The sequence below is a fragment of the Macrobrachium nipponense genome, chromosome 34 (assembly GCF_015104395.2).
Source record: "Macrobrachium nipponense isolate FS-2020 chromosome 34, ASM1510439v2, whole genome shotgun sequence".
Lineage (NCBI taxonomy): Eukaryota > Metazoa > Arthropoda > Malacostraca > Decapoda > Palaemonidae > Macrobrachium > Macrobrachium nipponense.
The window spans coordinates 16,198,566-16,220,723 of NC_061095.1; the positions used below are offsets into that span (position 1 = coordinate 16,198,566).

Below are 22,158 nucleotides of genomic sequence, written 5' to 3' on the forward strand. Positions count from 1 at the left end.
CGACAGCTCTGGCTTACATCCGGAATCAAGGGGGCACTCACTCTTTCTCTCTGAACGAAATAGCGAGAGCTCTATTAACCTGGACAGAGGAACGGGGCATTATTCTGCGTACAAGGTTTGTCAAGGAGTAAAAAACCTATGGGCAGACAGGTTGAGCAGAAAGAACCAGGTTCTCCCGACAGAGTGGATGCTCCACTCAGGAGTCTGCAGACAAATATGGTCACTCTGGGGGAGACCCCAGATCGACCTGTTTGCCACGTTTCCTCTCCAGGAAAATAGGACAACTTCTCTCGCTAGAAGAAGATCCCAGAGCACAGCGATCGATGCCTTCCTCATGGTTTGGTCAGGCATAGACGCATACGCCTTTCCCCCATTCAAATCATTGCTGGGGGGAAGTAGTAAGGAAATTTGTGGCATCGGAGGGAATGAGAATGACTCTAATTGCTCCCTTTTGGCCTTCCCGAATCTGGTTCACAGAGGTACTGGAATGGACGGTGGACTTCCCCAGATCTCTACCAGACAGGACAGATCTGCTCAGACAACCCCACTTCGAGAGGTTCCACAAAAACATCCAAAGTCTCTCCGACTGCCTTTCGACTATCGAAAGACTGGTCAGAGCGAGAGGCTTTTCAAAGAAAGTGGCAACTTCAATTGCTAGAGCCCGCAGAGCCTCTACCCTGCGGGTCTACCAATCGAAGTGGGAAGTTTTTTTTTCCGTAGATGGTGTAGGTCGAAGAAGCTGTCCTCTTCCAATACCTCTGTAACCGAAATCGCGGATTTTCTCCTCTTCTTAAGAGAAGAATCCAAATTGGCCGTATCAACTATCAAGGGATATAGGAGCATGCTCTCAGCTGTTTTAGAAACAGAGGGCTGAATCTCGAGAATAATAAGGATCTTCATGATCTCATCAGGTCTTTCGAGACTACGAAATTGAGATCGTCGATTCCCCCGAGTTGGAACCTGGACGTTGTCCTAAAGTTCTTGATGTCGGACAGGTTTCGAACCTATAGATAAAATCTCATCAGAGATCTTACTAGCAAATGCATATTCCTGTTGGCTCTCGCAACTGCTAAGAGGATCAGTGAATTGCATGCTTTGGACTCTCGGGTGGGATTTAGAAAAGACTCGGCTGTCATTTCTTTCCAGGATCTTTTCCTAGCAAAGAATGAGAACCCTTCTAAACCTTGGCCTAGAAGTTTCGAAGTCAAGGGACTCTCTTCTCTGGTAGGAAGAGAGTTGGATCGGTCCCTTTGCCCAGTCAGGACCTTAAAATTTTATTTAGAAAAGAAGACACGCTTCAGGGATGTCGACAAGTCTTTGGTGTTCGGTAAGAAACCCCAAGAGACCTATGTCAAAGAACGCACTGGCATTCTTTGTCAGAAATGTGATTACCGAAGCTCATAGGAATTGCCAAGAGAACTCTTTAAAGCTGCTGAGAGTGAAAGCTCACGAAGTCCGGGCTGTGGCAACTTCCCTTTCTTTTGCGAAGAATATGTCCATGAGAAAACATTTTAGCAGCAACTTATTGGAGGTGCAATTCAGATTTGCATCCACTATTTAAAGGATGTTAGAATAACATACGATAATGTTTCGCTCTTGGACCTTATGTATCAGCAGGATACTATGCTGGGAAATGGAGCAGAGCGCTGATCCTTAAATTTGTTTTTAATATTTTTAATAATTAGTTTTAATATTGTTGTTGAGTTGTGGGTTGCTTGAAAGGATGTTCGGGGGTGACTCCTTTCAATCTTAGTACTAACCCCAATGAGGATCAGGTGATCGGGATTAGTGTCGTGCTCTATGATCATGCCAATAGGCAAGGTGTTTTGTCATGTAAGTGGATAGGACCCCATTGACAAAGATCCTAAGGTTCTGAAGCATAAGTGGGTAAGACCCCTGTAACAGACCATCAAGAACTCTTAGCATAAGGTCACTACCTCGCTGAGGCTCTTGAAGCGATACGGGCTCCTAGGCAGTAGCCATGAAGTCTTTCGCTAACACAGGTAGGAATCAAGGTTTTTAATTTTATTACCTACAACATATGTTGTTTCCTGTCTATTTCAGTAGATTAGCTGTCTCTTACCCTCCGCCAAAGGTGCCAATCAGCTAAGTATATATCTGACAGGTAAGTTGAATGCATAAAAATGTTATTGTCATGATACAATAAAGTTTTATGCATACTTACCTGGCAGATATATACGGTGTATGGCCCACCCGACCTCCCCTCAGGAGACAGGTGGAAGAGAAAATCTGTCTTAGAAAACGGGAATGATTCCTATTCCCGCCACCAGCGGCGGGGCGGTAGATCACCTGACCTACCTGTAGAGTGTGCCCGCGAAATTCGAATTTCTATCGGGACTGACGGAGTCTATAGCTAAGATATATCTGCCAGGTAAGTATGCATAAAACTTTATTGTATCATGACAATAACATTGTAAGTACGTGTGACTTTCTTTATTACTTTTATTACATTAATTATGGATTCTTGTGTAATGGAGCTGTCCCCGCGCCCCCCCATCAGCCGCAGAGTTTGCCCTGGTGTGGAGGGTTGTAAGTGTGGGGTCTTTCGCTCCTTCCCCGAGATCGATCCTCATGTGCTTTGTGCTCGGTGGCGGGGGCGTGAATGCTCTCGGACTGAGCCCTGTAATATTTGCATTAATTGGTCGGAGGTGCAGTGGGTGCTGTACGAGGGTAGGAAGAAGCGTAGGCCTGCCAAGGAGTCGTCGGAAAGCTCTCCAGGGACTCCCTTGGTTACGGACACTTCGTCTTCTTTCCTGCCCCCGGTTCAGCTCCCGCGTATGGCGCCTTCCTCTTCAGGGGGCGGTTTCTCGGTCCTTCTCTTCGCCCGATCCGTCGAGCGTAGAGGAGGGGGCAAGATACCCCGACGTTCAACTGTATTCGGGGTCTTCCGTTCGCTCGGGGTGGGGCTTGTCCCCCGCTGCGTGAGGGGGAACCCCTCCTAATGACCCGACTGTTGCTTCCTCAGGTGCTCCTACTGCGGGCGACGACCTCGGCCAGGTGTGGGTGTCGCTGGGTCTCCAGGGCACGCCGAGCATCCAGGGGGCTGCTCCATCATCTGGCTGGCGCTGTTCCGGTCACCCATGGAGCGGTGACCACTACCACCACCACTGTCTCGACCCCAGGGTACGCCGCCCCTCCTCACCTGGTCTACACACCGCACGTGGTGTCGGTGATGCCTTCGGCTGCTGTGCAGGCCCCGATCGCTGCCGTGCCGAGGAGAGGCATGCCTTCCCCTCCCGGGTTCTTCGCTCTGCCAGCCCCTGATTTCCGATGCCCAAAGAGCTCGCCCCTGGACCTCCTGCTGGTACCCAGGATGTCGCTGGCTGCTGCCCCGTCTCCTGCCGTACCTGCTGCTCCTGCTGTTCCTGCCGTTCCTGCCCCTGCCGACGTCGTTCCAGCCCTTGGTGTAGCTGCCCCAGTCGCAGGTCCTTCTGGACAGGTGCAGCCGGGCCCTGTTGCTTCGGCAACAGCCCCGGCTCCATCCTGGATGGAGGACCTGACGTCTTTCCTGAGGGAGCTGACGAAGAAGAAGAAGAAGAAGAGGAAGGTGTCGTCGTCGTCTTCGTTGTCTTCTTCGTCGCCTGCTGCCGCCTCTTCCCCTTCGACTTCCAAGGCTTCCAAGCCGAAGAATTAGAAGGCTGCCTCCTCCCCCCCTAAGAACCCTAAGAAGTCTCCCTCGGGAACTTCTAAGGGGCCGTCTCACTCCAGTGGGACGGGGCGTTCTTTCGCTGGTCCTCCTGCTCCTTCGGGAGCGGGCCCCGTCTCTCCTTCCGCAAGGAAGAAGAAGACGGGGACCAGAGGGGTACCGGCTAACACCGGTACTTCCTAGCCTGGTGCTAGGGGCTCTGCCGCTACACCAGGTTCCAGCTCGGCCTCTCGTTCGCAAGAGGTACCAAATGTACGGTCTCCTACGGGTGACCGTGCAGCCAAGGCTCAGGTGTCCGAGTTCGCTCGGTGCCAGGACCGAGGCACGGAGCGGAAGGCTGGCAAGAGCCGCTCGGGTGACTCTCACAAGGCCAGTGATCGCTCTCGTAGCGACCAGCTGGTTACCAAGGTTGACATGCCGGTCCCAGACCGGTCACGGGCTGAGGCTGTTAAGAGGTCCCCTCGATCGCAGGAACCAGCCCCGTCTGGTCCCAGCGGTTCGACGCGCCGGGAGGACAGGCACCAGTCCCACCGCGCAGTGGTCTCTGCAGGTCCCCTGACCGCCGCTCCCACCGGGACCGGATGGATAGGGGACCAGCAGCAGCTCCTCAGAAGCACGGGACTTCTCGGTCCAGCTGTTCTCCCCAGGAGAGCCGCGCGACCAGGCTTGGAGCTCCATCGCCACCGCGGGTTGGCGATTGCCTGCAACCTCCCAAGCACACCGGTTCTGCCAGTGAGCGAGGGGGGAGCGTCAGGTCTTCCTCTACTGTTCCTTCAACTTCCTCGGGCTACACCGGGAAGGGCGAGGCGACAAGGAGTGATCGTAAGGGGCGCGCTCCTCGTGGTCCTGCCACGACGCTCTACGAGCCAGGCACGGTCCTCGGACCGACCAGGTCGTACGCGCAAGTGGCAGGAGGAGACCAGGAGGGGTCTGTCGCTGTTCCTCCTTCTGAAGGAGGAGGGTCTCGGGAGTCGTTCTTACTGGAGGGGCTTGACAGTCCTACTCCTGAGATCCAGAGGAATTTTGCAGAGGTTATTGCGCTGATTCGTCAGCACAACGACCTCGGGGAAGGATTGCTGCTCCCACCTTCTGAGCCCATGTCCTGGCACGAGTCGTTCTGGGGGCCTATGAAGGAACCCAGGGTGACGGTGGGTCTGCCGGGATCGGAGCTGGCCGACTCAGTGCTGGGCCAGGTGGACTCGCTCGTCTCCGGACAAGAGGGTTCGCTACGGTCTGGCAGGTCGTCTAAGCTACTTCCTCCTCCTCTACTGCGACAGAGAAGATTCTACGTGCCTACCGAGGATCCGATGCCGCCCAAACAGGTTAACCCGGAGCTAGCTAGGCTAACTCCGGGGGTGTCTCTGCAGCAGCTCCTGTCGGAGAACCTATGGTTCTCGCAGCAGGAGGCACTTGCCCTGGAATCCTGGCTGGACCTGTGGTCCCTCACAGTGTCCAAGGTCGCGGCCACCTCCGGGAATATCACTCCTGAAGGGGACCCGGCTTTCGGGAGACTTTGCCAGTCTGGGGGTAGGGCCATCTCCTACCTCGCTCACCAGACTGTAAACCTGTGGACCAACCTGGTACTTAGGCGTAGGGACGCAGTCCTTACCCGAGTGTCCAGGGCGGCTGGGCGTGAGGCGGCATTGGGCCGTCACAACGGACCAGTGCTGAGTTCCTCCTCTCTTTTCCCAGGAGAGATGGTGGACGTTGCGGTGGAAAGACGTCACACTGATGACAGTGACTGTCTGGTACACCAGGCAGTATCGAAGGCTTCTGGGCAGCCTTGATCAACTGCAGCCAAGCCCAAGAGCTCGGTTAGCGCTTCCTTGGCTGCTAAGACAGTTGCCTCGTCTAAGCCCAGAGGAAAGACTCTGCCTTCGACTTCTGCAAGGGGAGGTCGCTATCAGCCCCCCTCCCACCCCTCCTTTCCACGAGGAGGGGCAGGGAAGAAGTGGAGAGAGGCGGGAAACGCTAGGGACGGCGTTCCCCCTCACCTGCTGTCGGAAGTGAGGGGGTGCCTGGCGAGCCTTTGGGCAACATGGCAGCGCTATGGTGCGGAGACCTGGATAGTAGACGTCCTTCTGGAGGGATAACTACTACCCTTCGAATCTCGGCCACCCCTCACCTCCAACCCGGTCCATCTTCAGACATACGTTCCGGGAACATCAAAGGATGTAGCCCTTCGACAGCTGCCTTTTCCTGGTGGAGAAGTCTTCAGGGGGCTGGCGCCCGGTGATAGATCTCTCTCCCCTGAACCGATTCGTTCCCCAGTCTCGGTTCACGATGGAGACGGCACGTTCCGTACTCGAATATATCAGGGAGAACGATTTCATGCTTTCAGTGGATTTGAAGGACGCGTATTTCCAGATACCCTTCCATCAATCCTCCAGGAAGTACCTCCGCTTCATCCTCGACGGGACGGTGTACAAATTCAGGGCACTTTGCTTCGGTCTCTCAACCGCCCCACAGGTGTTCACGCGAGTGTTAATGCTGGTGTCTGCTTGGGCCCACTTGTCTGGGATACGTCTTCTGAGGTATCTCGACGACTGGTTAGTCCTGGCGAGCTCCTGTTCGCAGTTGCTACGGGACAGGGATCGACTTCTCGAATTCTGCCGCAATCTGGGGATCGTGGTGAACTTCGAGAAGTCCGATCTCGAACCCAAGCAGAGGATGAAGTACCTGGGTATGCTGATCGACTCGGTAGCAGGGCGAGTCTTCACCGCAGACTCGTGGATCAGCAGATTGAGGGAGGCAGCCGACCGGTTCCTGTCTCGTCAGGAACAGGCAGCTCAGCAGTGGCAGGTCGTGATCGGCCTCCTGTCGTCACTCGAGAAGTTAGTCCCTCACGGGTGTCTTCACCTGCGGTCTCTTCAGTGGAGACTAAAGGAGAGTTGGTCATAGGCAGAGGACCCACCGTACTTCTCCGTGTCCCTCACAGAGGAGGTGAGGCAGGACCTAGCCTTGTCACTGGACGACAGTAACCTCTTAAGAGGAGTGCCTCTCTGCACTCCCCCCCGGAGATGTTGCTGTTCTCAGACGCGTCCACTGAGGGATGGAGCGCACACCTGGAGGAGTTGCTGACTGGAGGAGTGTGGGACGATCACGACAAGCACCTTCACATCAATGTCCTGAAGCTCAAGGCAGCGTTTCTCGCTCTCCAAGAGTTCTGGGACCGCTTGATGGGACACTCAGTGGTGTTGATGTGCGACAGCCCCACGGTAGTGGCATACATCAACAAATGGGGGCCTAGTGTTCCTCCCGTTGCACCAGTTGACGCTGCAGGTGCACGAGTGGGCCGTAGCTCACTCGGTAGAGCTGTCAGCCCGCTACATTCCAGGCAAGAGGAATGTAGTAGCAGACAAGTTCAGCCGTCGGGGTCAGGTGGCAGGGACCGAATGGTCCCTACAGCAAGACGTGGCGGAAAGGCTCTTCAACCTGTGGGGGCGTCCAGTAGTGGATCTGTTCGCCACCCAGCACAACAGGAAACTTCAGGTTTTCTTTTCAGCCGTGCCGGACCCAATGGCAGCTGCAGAGGACGCTCTTCAACACCCGTGGGACAACCTCTTCGCCTACGCCTTTCCCCCGTTCTGCCTGATTCGCAAGGTGATCAGCCGAGTGCTGGCCACCCCGAATCTCAGGATGATCCTGGTGGCTCCCAAATGCCCCCAGGCCATTTGGAATCCGGACCTGCTGGCTCTGCTTGCAGAAGCACCGAGAGAGATTCCCCCTTGGCACAAACTTCTCGTCCAGCCAAACGTAGAACGGTACCACCGGACAGTCCAGTCTCCACATCTTCACGGCTGGCTGTTATCCACCATCTCTTGCGAGCGAGAGGCTTTTCTCGCAGAGCAGCAACAGAGATGGCTGGACACGTCAGACAGTCCTCTGCAGCTGTGTACCAGGGAAAGTGGGCTGTCTTCTGTGGTTGGTGTCGTATATGGGGTCTATCTCCTCTCAGAGCCCCACTTCAGCAGGTAGCAGATTTCCTTGTTTTTCTTCGCCGAGACAAGCTCCTCTCCGTCCCCACAGTCAAAGGATATAGAGCCACCATGGCCCTGGTCCTGAAACTGAGGGGGATTGGATATATCTGACTCGTTCGAGATCTCCTTGCTTATGAGGAGCTTTGAGAGGTCTTGCCCACCCAGGGAACTCGGGCCCCCGGGGTGGGATGTGACTCTCGTCCTTAGGAGCCTGACTCGAAGACCCTACGAGCCACTCCGAGAGTCATCAGACAGGGATCTGACCCTCAAGACCCTCTTCTTGCTGGCCCTGGCATCGGCGAAGAGAGTAGGGGAAGTTCATGGTCTTTCCTTCGACGTAAAACATACCAGGGGATGGGGATCTGTGACGCTTGATTTTGTCCCGAACTTCGTAGCTAAGACTCAGAATCCGTCGGTCCCTGACGATCGGTTACAGTCTTTCACAATCCCCTCCCTAATGGATTTCACCAACAACGATACGGATGAGAGGCTGCTTTGTCCTGTGAGGGCGCTACGGCGCTATCTGAAGAGAACTCGGCCCCTCAGGCCTGAGTGTCGACGCCTCTTCGTTAGCACTGGGGTGACCAAGAAAGAAGTATCCAAGAACACTTTCTTTCTGGGTACGTGAGGTAATCAGAAGGGTATACAAAGCTGATGGTAGCGATGACATCCGTACCCTTCGTCCGAGAGCCCACGAAGTCAGAGGCATTGATCCTTCCCTTGTGTTTTGCAAGAACTTCTCCGTGGCGTAGGTCCTGAAGGCAGGGGTCTGGTCTAACCAGACCACCTTCACCTCTTTCTACCTTCGGGATATTACCCACAGGTCCTTGGACACTTTTTCCTTGGGACCCGTGTTGGCTGCTCAACACGTTGTGTAGCTTACCCAGCACCCGAGCAGACAGAATAGCATCGAATCCTGGTGTGACTGCATGAATGGATGAGTGAATGAGAGTGTGACTGGCTTCTCTTCCCCATCTTTTTCTCCCCCTCTACCTGTAGGCAGAGGGACGCGGTCGTCATTTCGCTGGAGCAGGATGAGATGCAGGTAAGCTACTCGACCGAGCTCCATCCTATCCCTTTCATTAGGGATAGGAATGAATATCCACCACTTCCCCCAACAAGGGGGGGGGAGTGGAAGCCAACAAGAGACAACCCATGACTTTATATTGCCTCTTGCAATAGGAACAAGTTCTTGCTTGCTAGTTTTAAGAGGTATGCTTGCCTCCCTCTTATTACTTGGGTCCAGAGGTCTGACCATTGATCCTGCAGTACATACCCCGATCAATTGGGCAGAGGCTAGGATCCCTCCCTCTGCTTGTACGACCAGGGAGGGAATCCAAGGTTGGGCGAACACCAGTCTGTTCTTAAGACTCAGATTCCTCCCACCAAGAAGTGAGTCTTCCTATTGTAAAGGACCGATGGTTTGTATTACGTATCGGAACAAATGGCAATTTGTCCAAAACTGCATTTTTCCTAACTATACAAACCTGAGGTCCTTTACACATAGTCCCACCTCATGCCACCCATCACTGCGTTTTTTTGGGCCTAAAGCAAAAGTGATTCTTCACCTCGGCACGCGCACTGTCAGACAAGCAGTTAACTACCGAACTCCCTTGTTCGAAGCTTACGACCATTCCAGCTGCCACTAGTTACCTTCCTATTGTAAAGGACCTCAGGTATGTATAGTTAGGAAAAATGCAATTTTGGAAAAATTGCCATTTTGTCGAAAATTGTATTTTTCCTAACTATACAAACCTGAGGTCCTTTACACATAGTCCCACCTCATGCCACCCCTCACTCTGCGTTTTCCTGGGCCTAAACCAAAGTGGTTCTTCACCTCACAGTCGCGCGTGCGCGCACTGTCGGACAACCAGTTAACTACTGAACTCCCTTGTTTGAAGCTTACGACCGTTCCAGCTGCCGCTAGTTACCTTCCTATTGTAAAGGACCTCAGGTTTGTATAATTAGGAAAAATACAATTTTTGACATTGTTATTTTTTCTGGTATTTAACCATTTTTATTATTAAGTTTTTAGTAGTTTGTCTGTTTTACATTTTAGCCTTTCTCATCATGGTACTGAATAATAGTTCCATTATCAGGTCATGAGACTAAATTTTCATATATATCAAATTTAACCCTTCATGGGGTTAAACTAGTGATAAGTTCTCTTCTCCATGATTGCGTGGGCCCTCCCACTGTCTCTGCGTCTCTGAATGCTCTGCATAATTTTCTTCTGGGCAGCACAAAAATTCTGGTGTACTTGCTCCAAGACATCTGGTAACCTTGGGAACCATTCTTTAGAATTACATAGATACTTTTATGCCTGCAAATCAGCTCTATCACTACCATTCTTGTCCCTTCAGTCTTGTTTATGAACTAATAAAAACTTATGAGTATTAGTTAATGTATAAAAAGCCTAACTTTAAAAGACAGAGCTAGCTCATTGATATTTAGAATGATTGACATAAACTTCAAGGAGGATATTTTGAACATTATAAGCTATTATATATTAGATTCAAGATTTCCTGAGCCTTCACTTTTGTATGATGTAAGAGCTCATCAGTCAGCAGTTGACAGTTGAGACATAAGGTATATATTATGTTCTCAATGTGATATATGTTGTTAATGGTAGGATTTTGTTTTCTTTTAAAGCCATCCAAAACTTTGTTTATACAGTATATATCTACTTAAGAAATTTGATTGCCTTTTTACTATGGAGTTATCAATAACTTTACATAGAAGAGTACTATCATCGTGTATTTTTTCATTGTAAATATGAAATATACTACGTATATGGTATTTCATGATTATTACATATCTCAACTGATAGAGGGAGAAAATTCAGTTTCATGGAGGGAACATAAAGATATTTATTGACTATTGACATGTTCAGTAATTTGATTTTATTAATATTCACAGGTTTCTTAGAAGTATGGAGCAAAATTCTTTGGAAATTTGTGACACTGAAGTCCAAAAGGGCAGTAAGGTCGATGGAGTCTGCAAAAGATTTTGTGATGTAGATTCACCAAAAGTTGTTCGTCATCCTCTTCAGGCCCTGAATAGCCCTGTTTTAGTTAATCCAAAGATTCAGTCTTCAGTTACAGTGACACCATACAGGTAAGCAATGATTTGTGTACATAAAGCATGCATCATTAAAGAGCATGATACTTTGCAAGAAAACCTGTAATGTGTAATCATATTAAAGGAAGTACTACTAATGTTTAGAGGGTACATTAAAGCTCCTGAACATTAGTAAGTTTTGGTACAAGTATCAGTTGCTTGTTGCACAAGTATAATTATCCATGTTCTGGAGATTTGTTACCTAGGTAGTTCATACTGCAGATAGAATGAGACAGTATGTCATCCAAAACACCTGGATTCATAAGCCTTAGTAACTTTGGTTACATATATTTAATAGAGATTGTATATCCATTGTACATCCATAATATAAGTCACACTACTAAACTTGCAAATTTGGCTTGAATGATTAGTTCATAAATAAGATGAGGAAGGTACAGTAAAAGAAGGTGAACACCTAAATCAAAGAGACCAAGGATTAGAAGAGGAAACTTGAAGACAGAAAGCAGCTTATGCAATTCTTGGTCATTCTTGTCAGTTGTATGCGACAGCGTTCTCATTCCATTAGTAGATATGCTTTATATGAGGTGGTGGGAGAGTGGATATTGAATATTTTAGGCTTGTTCCAGAAATTTTAAAAGTGTGTATCAAGTGACACTAGTTGATGAAATTTAAGTTTATTCATCATCACCACCTTGTTTTCCCAGGAAGTTTTGAGAAAAGGCAAGTATACATAAGTAACTAAAAAGGTCTAAGTGAACAAAACAAAAAAGCATTTTTAATGACAGCAGTGTTTGAGAATATGAAAATATACCAGTTTAAACTTTCTAACTCCTTTGAAGTTTTAGAAGGCTAACTTAAGAAGGTTCTCAAACGTATTTTGCTGTATTAACAAACACAAAATTGTAGTTGAGCTTTTTCTTTGCCTAATTTGGGTGCAATATTGGATTTGTTCATACTAGAACAAGCCTTTGGTTTTAACAATAGGGTAATTAAATGGCCGAGAGTAAGCAACCGCGTGGTCTTTGACCAGTTTTTACCCGATATACGCACGTGTTGCCAGATCTCTCAGATTCCTTGCTTTTCAATCTCAGATTGTTTAACCGGATCCAGCTAGGGGCTAGAAAATTATCCTTGTTTAAGACCTCAGGTTTGTAGCTATGAAAAATACAAATTATCTTAGAAATTTTGTCATTTTTCCATTCTCATGTTATTAGTTTTCTGTAAAAGAAAATGATTGAGTTGACTATTTGTCTGTCCATCTGCGGTTTTTCTGTCTGCCCTCAGATCTTAAAAACTACTAGGGTTAGTGGGCTGCAAATTGGTATGTCGATTATCCACCCTACAATCATCAAACATGCAAAATTGCTGCCCTCTAGCCTCAGTGGTTTTTATTTCGTTTAAGGTTAAAGTTAGCCATGATTGTGCATCTGGAACCGCTATAGGTGCCAACAACACGGGCCACCACTGGGTTTTGGCTGGAAGTTTCATGGGCCACGGCTGAGAGCTTCAACGGCAGTGGCTGAGTTTCATACAGCATTGCACGCTGTACAGAAAAACTGATTGTGCCAAAGGAACTTTGGCACATCTTTTACTTTTTTTTTTTTTTTATAATTGTAACTTCTGTATATTTATTTTTTTGTAAAGAAACTAAAATTTTCTCTTGATATCTTACATCTCTTATTATGACATTTCTGTTTTCAGATACCATGGCTGTAGAGTCATTCCTGAGGAAATTGAAAATCAGGAGAACATAGACCCCAAACATTTATTCCAGTCAGACTCTGATTATGCTGTGCAGAAGTAAGTATTATACCAGTTGTTTGTATTACTGAAAGGCTCTTCAAACCATTACTAAATTTATGTCATGCCACAAGAATTTGCCCTCTTACCTGCAAAATTTCAAGCCACCATTATGGCCGGTGCTTTGAGCATGATTTTGAATCTCAATCTTCCACCATAAATATTTTATTTCCACTGTAGCATTAGGATTGGTTTTTATACTTTTTTTATTGTTTTAGCTTTTAAATTTTTTTTTTTTTTTTTTTTTTTTTTTTTTTTTTTTCAGGACTAAAGATCCTAGCAGTGTTGATAGATCTCCAAACACTTCTTCACCCTTTACATATCCTCTGATATTTGAAGGCTGCCATTTATCTTCATCCTCTTCTTCTTCTTCTTATAAATCTACCTTGGGACAGTCAGGCAGTCATCATGAAGTCAGTAATTGTCTTTACGACAGTCCAAAGACTTCTTTCTCCACGCCTAGGGGAAAGTCAGTTGTTATGGGGAGCTACGCAGAGCATTCTCATTCATCAAGAGCTGGGAATGAAGTAGAAGGTTGTGAAATGCTACACAGTAAGCTGATATCTAATAGTGGCCATTGTATCGCTAACACTGGTTGGACATTAACCAGAGGAATAGTTTCGAGTAACAGCTCACTGAGTAGTAGTAGTGGGGCAAGTCACAAGAATGTGGTAACTCCTTCTAAATCATCATGTTCTTCGGGGTTGTCTGACAGATCAGTATTTCAAACGCCTTCTGAAACCTACAGCAGGTACAGTATTTACAAAATATGTTTGACAAAAATTTTTTTTTTTTCTGGTCTTGTCTGATATTAAACTTGGTGTAGATAAAGAGGAATATCACTCCAACAAACATTTTCATAATAGAAGTCAAGAAGGATTTACTTTTTGAAGTTAAACCATCTTGCTTTAAAAAGGATAGAATGAGAGAAAAATCTGCATGTTTTGTTGTCATTTGGTTTTCATGACTGAATTTAATCTTTATTTCTTTGGTTCCAATACTTGTAGTAGCAGCAGTGACAATAGAGTAGTGACCCCGCAACAGCGTTGTAAAGGCTATCAGCGAATGTTGAATCCCTTTGATGTCGGTGTTGACCATCTACATCTACCTACTGTCAGTCCATCTTTGTTCCGACAAGTTGTGTCTCCTGGAAAAAAAGTTTATGAGAACTTTAAGTGGTCCATTGATGAACTCGCACTATTGAAGCCTGTAAATATTGAAACCTCACCTTATAACCAAAGTGAGATTTTGACTGATCCAGAGTATGAATCTCAAGCCCAGGCTGCTATAGACAAGTAAGTTATGGTGTGCTACTTTTTATTGAACATAGCTCTAGGTAGTATTATTTGTATCAAAATGTTCATTTTTATTTGTAGACTGAAGTTTTGCCAAGATTTCAGTTTGAAATATCTTTGGCTTTTCATTCTCAAGTATTGCATAATTTTTCCATTTTAGATCCCTGACTCTTCAATTTCATGAAACTGAGTCGTTTGGTTTTTGGGTCAGATATTGATTTAAAGTTCCTCTTCTCCAGATATATGTGGGATTCTTTACATGCTTTTCAAAGCTTCTCATCTTGAATAATCTTATCTTTATCTTTACAAATCTACAGAACATTTGTACAAATGCAGTCACGATACATAAAGTTGGCTATCAGTCACTGATCCATTCAATAAAAGCAGAGAAAGTGTTACAAAGGTAATAAAGAAAAATCTTCCATAAGAATGAAAATCCTCCAAGTGGATTGGTTGGTTACCTTGGTACATTGTCAAGGCCAAGTAGGATCTTTAAGTAATGATGAAAATCTACTTTTTAAGCTAATAAGTTGACTATTAGGGGGAAATTGATTAAGAATGCAATATAGTGGGGTACTGGCAATACTGTACCTGGCATTGCATATTGCCTAAATGCTTTCTTTTTGGTATCCCTTGAACTCCCTTTTGAATTTTTCTTTGTCATACTTTATATTATTTCTTTCAGTACCTTCCCATAACTGTCAAACTTCAATTTTCTTGGCTTCTGTTGTCACCCCTCCCAAAAGTAGAGCCCTCAGTCCAGCCCAATATGAGTCTAGAAATTTTGCTTTATGGTTTAATTATCTTTAGAAATTTTGCTTTTGCAGTTTAATTATCGTCAGTGAAACTGGCGTTCGTGATTCATGCCTTTTGCAGTGTCTTTGAAGACACTTTAAAACTTTTTGCACTGTACCCACCAAGTGTGTTTTGCTTGAAATAAGCTGCAATGCTGCTCCTAAGATTGAGAGTGAACTTACTAATCCATGTAGCTTTGACCCTGGATGTTGTGTTCTTTTTCTGTCAATATTTGTTTCAAATGACAGTATACAAGGTATTCTAAATCTGATAAGTGCAAAATAATTGCATGTGCTCTGAGTCTGGACTTTCTTATGGTAGTGATGTCTCTAATAGTTATTATTCATTGAGTTTAGTTCACATGTATTTTGAAAATTATTTTCCATAGAATAACCAGAATTCAAGGCTGTTAAGTACATGCACTGTAAAAATATCCTGACATACAATTGGAATGGGTGGAAGATATTTTGATTTTGTAAATTTTATTTTAATTATTCATTTCACAGGTTTTTCAGTAGGCAACCAGTTGTGCCAAGCCCTTGGACTGGAAGCAATAAGTCAATAAGTGTTCTTTCAATGAACTTGGCTCCTGATAAAGCAGTTTCTTCCAACCCAGTCCCTACCACTCGGACAAGTAAGTAACTTGGTGATTCTTGTAAATGGGAGGCTACCATTAAATGTTTAGACCAGAGTATCATCAAAGAGAATGTAATGGTCTTTTACTGCAACAGTTTATGGCAGATAATTGAGGTGAATGTAAGAAGAATCTTTGATGATAATTCATTATCCCTGGCAAGACCGTTACTCTGGTGTGTCAGTTGAATTACAAAAGTTGAGTAAAACCAGTGAATGAGTTTTTAACTTGAATGAATGAAAAGAATTTCATAGATATCTTTAAATTTTTGAATTAGCATATAAAAACTGCTTCAAAGAAAATATCCCCCTCCCCCTCATTTCAAATATGGTTTGAATAATTGGTGAGAGAGTTTGTCTGCAGTTGCGGTACTTTAGTTTCTTTTTCACAAATATAGTTTCCGTATAGTGTGGTAACTAAATCATGCTCTCAGACATTGCTGTGCCATATCTATACCTTGGCCTTCTCAGACATTGTTGTGCCATATCTATACCTTGGCCTTCTCAGACATTGTTGTGCCATATCTATACCTTGGCCTTCTCAGACATTGTTGTGCCATATCTATACCTTGGCCTTCTCAGACATTGTTGTGCCATATCTATACCTTGGCCTTCTCAGACATTGTTGTGCCATATCTATACCTTGGCCGTATGTGGTCTGAGTTTGGGTATCTTTTCCTGAGAATATTCTCAAGTGCACTTTCCTCTGCTTTTCTTATGCTCTATTTATATGGCTTGTGCATATGAGGTTCGTCATGCCCATTTTCAGTTCATATCAGTATTGTTTCGGTGGAAATATCTTAAACTTCATATGCACACATCTTGGTGAGAATTTCAACCTTGCTAGAATTTGATTGCATAAATGACTTGATCTTAGTTTTCTTGATTTTGCATTTGACTTATATTATGGAACAGCTTGAAGGATGCCTTCATATGACAGTAGACGACAAATAATGGTGAGGATATTCCAGCAATTTCAAAATTATATATCTTTAAACTTCCATTTGATCTTGTTCTGCCAAATTTTGATGACCCTGACTTTGTGTTTGGCTTGACTTCATATTTTTCTATTTTTTAACTTATTCAAGGTAACTTGTTTTCTTGCATCTTTATTTGAGAGAATAGCTTTTTTTGTCATATTCTTTCACTAGTCTGGATTTTGTCCTACTTCTGTCTTTTAACTGTCCTATAATTGAAGATCTTTTGCAGTTATTGCTGTTCATAAGCTTACTTGATTCTCTGCTAAGAAAATATTGTACAGTTTTCAGTTTTTTCCAGTTTCTGTTACCTGTTTAATGACTATCCTTCTTAGCAGTTATGATGATCATTGAATGGGACCATTTATTGGGTAGGTAATCTTTTTAGGGCTGACCTTGTCAGTAGTATTTTTGTGGATTTTACAGTATATTGCAACAAACTGTTAGGGTTCATTTTAATTTTAAATGATTGTTTTCCACATATGTATGATATACTCATTATAACTATTATTTTACCCCAGTAAGTTGCCAGACTGAATTGTCTCTGCCTATGGTACTCCCAGAATCAGTTGAAGCAGCTTTAAAACCATATTTTACTTTCACTCAGGTAAGTGTTAATTGATATATTGCAGGATTGTATGTTCATACTTATGTCAGTTTTTTTTTTATACTTAGTGCTTTTCCTTGTATGGGTATAGACATCTAAAGAGTTCATTCTCATTTCTGTCTTATACACTTATTGCCAAAATTTGTGTCTGGTCCAAGTCTTCATCTGCGACCTTACTCCATGATTATCTGAGCTTTCTCACTAGTTATCATCCATATCCACTGTTGAGTGATTCTCACTTTGGAGATCCAGTCATCTGAGTATAAGTGCTTTTGGTAATGAAGTCTTTAAGGTACATGGGAAGCAATTTTCATGGAATGGAAGCTTTTGCCAAGTTGTATTTGTTGGCAGCATTAAAAATTTTGTTTCTGACTATGACAAATAATAATAATATAATAATAATTATGCTGAATTGTCTTATAAAGTTTCAGGAGACTTAGATTTTGCCTTTGTATTCCTTTTCCTCTTGTTGCCGTTATGTAATTAATCTCCCTTTGAGTTTACCTGAGATAGCTTTTGTTGTAGTTGTGTTAATGAAATGGATGACAAATTCAGTACCTAGTAAAAGCTAAAGCACATAAGCATGAAAGAAATTTTTTGTATTCCCTTGAATTGTCTTTACGTAGATTGATGTACATATTGTGAATATGAAACTGTATAAAGATTAACACCACCCTGTTAATGTGATGTTCTCTCAAATGATTTTGTGATGATTAAATGCTATTTTGTTATTGTTTATCTAGGATCAGGGATGCCAAGGTATTGCTGAATTGGAAGAAGGTAATAATTTGAATAATACAACACTTAGACGGAAGCTCCTTTTTAGTCCAGAAGATTTGATGAATGCTACACCGTAAGTAACATGAATGATGATATTTGGTGAATGCTATATACTTTGCACTAGAATGCAATTCTAAATCTCATCCTTTTGCCTTTACTGCATTAGTCAGTCTTAACAACGTGACCAATCTGGTATCATGTGAAACATACCAAAACTTGGAATGTGATCCAATGTTCTCAGGTTGGCAGTGTAGTCTGTAGTGTTCTTGGTGGGTATCATTGTATCCACTGTACTGCGAAGACCAGCTCTAACAACTAACCTGTAGTCCAAATTCTGAGCGATTCTATGTCCTTGAGTAGGTTGCAAGTGACTCGGGTATGGAACTTTTCATATCTAATTGTCATACAAATGATAGAATTTCTTTAATGAAAAGCCTTTCCCATATAGTGAAAAACTGCTGAAGTAAATTAATATTATATACAGTTATTCATATGGAACAAGCCCACAAGGGCCATTGACGTAAAATTCAAGCTTCCAATACTGTGTGTTGTATTTCTTATGAACACAATTAAAACCAGTTTTACTTTCCCTAGCTGCAAACTATTGCCTTTCATTGAGCCTCACACCACTCATGACATTGGATACATATCCATCAATCTGAGAATGAAGCATTTTCAAACTAATGGAGATGGGTGAGAGAGATGGGTCTTATACTTTAGTTCATTATATGAAAGATGATTTATTATGTATGTCGTTAAATTTATATAACTTTGCAGGATGTGCAGTCCACGGGGTACCACAAGTCCAGAGAGCAGTGCATCTTCATCACCTGTAGCACCCCTCCCTTTACATGATGATGACGACGATGTCAACAGTGAATTTGATGTTGAAGATACTAAAAGTTTACTTTGGTGTGCTGAAGTTGTTCAGCCATCATTTAACAATATTCTGGATCCTAGTCAGAGGCGTCATCAACCTTCAACCCCACCTTTTCCAAGTGAACAGATGAGCACAGAAAATTTGGTCACAGCTTCCAGTCGACCAAGAAAATATGATGGTTTTCATTCTCCCCAGTATGAATCTGAACCCATGCACTCACTAGACCTGTCTCCAGTTGAAGGTCAGACATGCTCGAATACATCTCAGCGTCGTTCTCTTTCTTCACCTGATTTATCTCCAATTCAGCAAAATACAAACATTGTCAATACTGACTGCAGGTTCACATCACTAAGTGAAGCTGAAATGAGTAATTTCAGAGGAAGAATATCTCTCTTGGTTCCCCCAAATGTTGATAGGCCTTTTACTATTAAATCATTAAATGCTGATACTGAGATTCAGATGAGTCATTTTAAAGGAGAAAATGATGGCAGTGCTTTTTCACAGCCAGCTTTTGAGCAATGTGGTTTTGCTGTGAATATTGCTTGCAATAAATCAAATGAAAACGGTTGTGAGTCTGTTGAAAAAAACCAAGGGTTTAGTGCTACTAGTCATAATGCTTTAGGACCGTCAAGTCCTAAAAGTGAAACATTTGTGCAAAAGTCTAGTCCTATGTCAGGCTCAAAAGAAATTTCTAGAGAGATGGTTTGGTTTGAAGCCACTCAGACTAACAGTGATCATGTCAGTGTCAAAGAAGCAGCGCTTTGCCATAGAACCGTTTCTGAAGGAAAAGTAAATGAGAATCAGAATCAGGAAAAGGGCATACTCATTCAAAAGAAATCCCCATCATCCAAAGCAGACAATAGATCCTCTGGAAATTCGGTAAGTTGCATTGTACTTTATTTAAGCTGCTTCTGTTCTTTGTTTAAAAAATGGCCGAGTGATGAATATCAATGTATTCTTTTTTTACTACTGTATCACAAGTCAATATAATTTTATTGTTCCTTTGGTAGGTGTATTTAAGGTGTTTTGTTAATTGATTGGTAAAAGGTAGGCGTACATCCATAGGTGCCATAAAAGAAAGATTAACAAAAGAACATAGTATTAGTAATGCAGGCACTTAAATATTTAGAGGGGTTCATATTTCATAAAGGGACCATTGTTACATCATTTAGTCATTGGTGATATTCACTGGGAAGAAAGATTCTTTCATAATAGTATTTGAAATTGTTTTGAATAAAGTTTGTTTACCCTTATTTCCAGGTACACTTCTCCTCAAGTCCTATTCGAGATTGTAAGACATTTTCATATTCACCGCCATTGTCTCCAATTCTCTGCCGTTCAATTTCGGTCCAGAGTCAAGGAGACCAGGTGAAGTCTCAAGGTCAGTATGGACAGGACTCTCGGTATACAAGAGGAGATGTTTCCCAGTCAACGGTTTTAAGTGTTGATATGGAAGGCAAGTTATTAGTTTTCCTAGTTCCATGCATGGTTTCACTAAGGAATGATTATCATCTATAGCAAAGTTTTATTTCGGCATGATTATATTATTTTTGTAGAGTGAATGCATCTCAGTCAGATTTATTGCAGCTGTTATGTGGAATGCATTAGCTCTTAATGGTTTGTACAAAAAACTAGGCAACTTGCACTAAAAACTCATATACCTCTTGGAATTCATTCACTTTTGTACTATCTTTTAGGAACAGCTTAAAAGAAGAGAAAGGATATTGTTAAATGTACCAGAGTTTGCATTGGACATATTCTCAAAAGCTCATGGAATGATTTCAAAAGTTGATGCAACTATGCATTCCTTTAGTAGTGTAGAATTGTGTGATTTAAATGAATGCAATGTCTCTATACCAGTAATCACATGAATGCACTTTCCAGTATTGATAACACATGCAAAGCTGCATAACAATACATATGTTTCACATAATTTCCACAGAGCTGATTGCAGATTTTATTAGGTGCACAAACTAAATGATGATTTGGGATGAATTGTACCTACTGTTAAAGATACCTTATATCTTTGTGCTGATAGGGGAAGAGGTATGAGCTATCTTTAGCAGTAGGTAATATCAAATAAAACTTTTGCAAGAAAAATTTATATTATCTCACATTAGGAGAGCACAACAAAACAAATAGATTCATCATGACATAAGTCTATCCCTCATTCTCCTAACAACCCCTCTAAACATGAAATACCCTAGTAGTCTGACACATCAGAGTTAATAACCTAACTTGAGGTTATTTTAGTGCATGTTCTTTATTTGTGTCCTTCAGTGTATTTACTGTAAGATTCTCAATGTGGTGTTATTTTTTAACTTGATAGTATCAGTACTTCTCTTGCTGAAAAGCATAGTTGCTGTTACTATTATTATTATTATTATTATTATTATTATTATTATTATTATTATTTATTTATTTATTTTATTATTTTTTTTTTTTTTGTGCTCTATCACAGTCCTCCAATTCGACTGGGTGGTATTTATAGTGTGGGGTTCCGGGTTGCATCCTGCCTCCTTAGGAGTCCATCACTTTTCTTACTATGTGCGCCGTTTCTAGGATCACACTCTTCTGCATGAGTCCTGGAGCTACTTCAGCGTCTAGTTTTTCTAGATTCCATTTCAGGGATCTTGGGATAGTGCCTAGTGCTCCTATGATTATGGGTACAATTTCCACTGGCATATCCCATGTTCTTCTTATTTCTATTTTCCGATCTTGATACTTATCCATTTTTTCCCTCTCTTTCTCTTCAACTCTGGTGTCATGGTATTGCAACATCAATTAGTGGTACTTTCTTCTTGACTTTGTCAATCAACGTCACGTCTGGTCTATTTGCACGTATCACCCTATGCATTCTGATACCATAGTCCCAGAGGATCTTTGCCTGATCGTTTTCTATCACTCCCTCAGGTTGGTGCTCGTACCACTTATTACTGCAAGGTAGCTGATGTTTCTTGCACAGGCTCCAGTGGAGGGCTTTTGCCACTGAATCATGCCTCTTTTTGTACTGGTTCTGTGCAAGTGCCGGGCATTTGCTTGCTATGTGGTTTATGGTTTCATTTTTTGTATTGCACTTCCTACATATTGGGATGGGAGATGTTATTTTCTGTCTATTGTTCTTTGAACATATCTGGTTCTTAGGGCCTGATCTTGTGCCGCTGTTATCATTCCTTCAGTTTCCTTCTTTAGCTCTCCCCTCTGTAGCCATTGCCAATTGTCATCGCTGGCTAGTTCTTTAGTCTGTCTCATGTATTGTCCGTGCATTGGTTTGTTGTGCCAGTCCTCTGTTCTGTCTGTCATTCTCCTCTGTCTGTATATTTCTTGGTCTTTGTCTACTTTTATTAGTCCTTCTTCCCATGCACTCTTTAGCCACTCGTCTTCACTGGTTTTCAGATATTGCTCTCGATGTTGACACAGTCCTCTATACTTAGTAGTCCTCTCCCTCCTTCCTTTCGTGTTATGTATAGTCTGTCCGTATTTGCTCTTGGGTGTAGTGCTTTGTGTATTGTCATATGTTTCCTGGTTTTCTGATCTATGCTGTGGAGTTCTGCCTTTGTCCATTCCACTATTCCTGCGCTGTATCTGATTACTGGCACTGCCCATGTGTTTATGGCTTTTATCATATTTCCGGCGTTGAGTTTTGACTTGAGTATCGCCTTG

At 43.6% G+C, this 22,158-nt stretch overlaps 1 protein-coding gene across 1 annotated transcript; it reads left to right on the forward strand.

Moving 5' to 3' along the window:
- The first annotated feature begins 10,544 nt into the window (after positions 1 to 10,544).
- LOC135207931 (uncharacterized) lies at positions 10,545 to 20,798 on the forward strand. The gene is made up of 9 exons (XM_064239888.1): positions 10,545 to 10,764; positions 12,430 to 12,528; positions 12,794 to 13,279; positions 13,536 to 13,823; positions 15,125 to 15,252; positions 16,750 to 16,835; positions 17,579 to 17,688; positions 18,393 to 19,374; positions 19,756 to 20,798. Exons 1-9 carry the CDS (start codon positions 10,580 to 10,582, stop codon positions 20,011 to 20,013), a joined length of 2,622 nt encoding a protein of 873 aa, XP_064095958.1. The 5' UTR covers positions 10,545 to 10,579; the 3' UTR covers positions 20,014 to 20,798.
- The last annotated feature ends 1,360 nt before the right edge of the window (positions 20,799 to 22,158 follow it).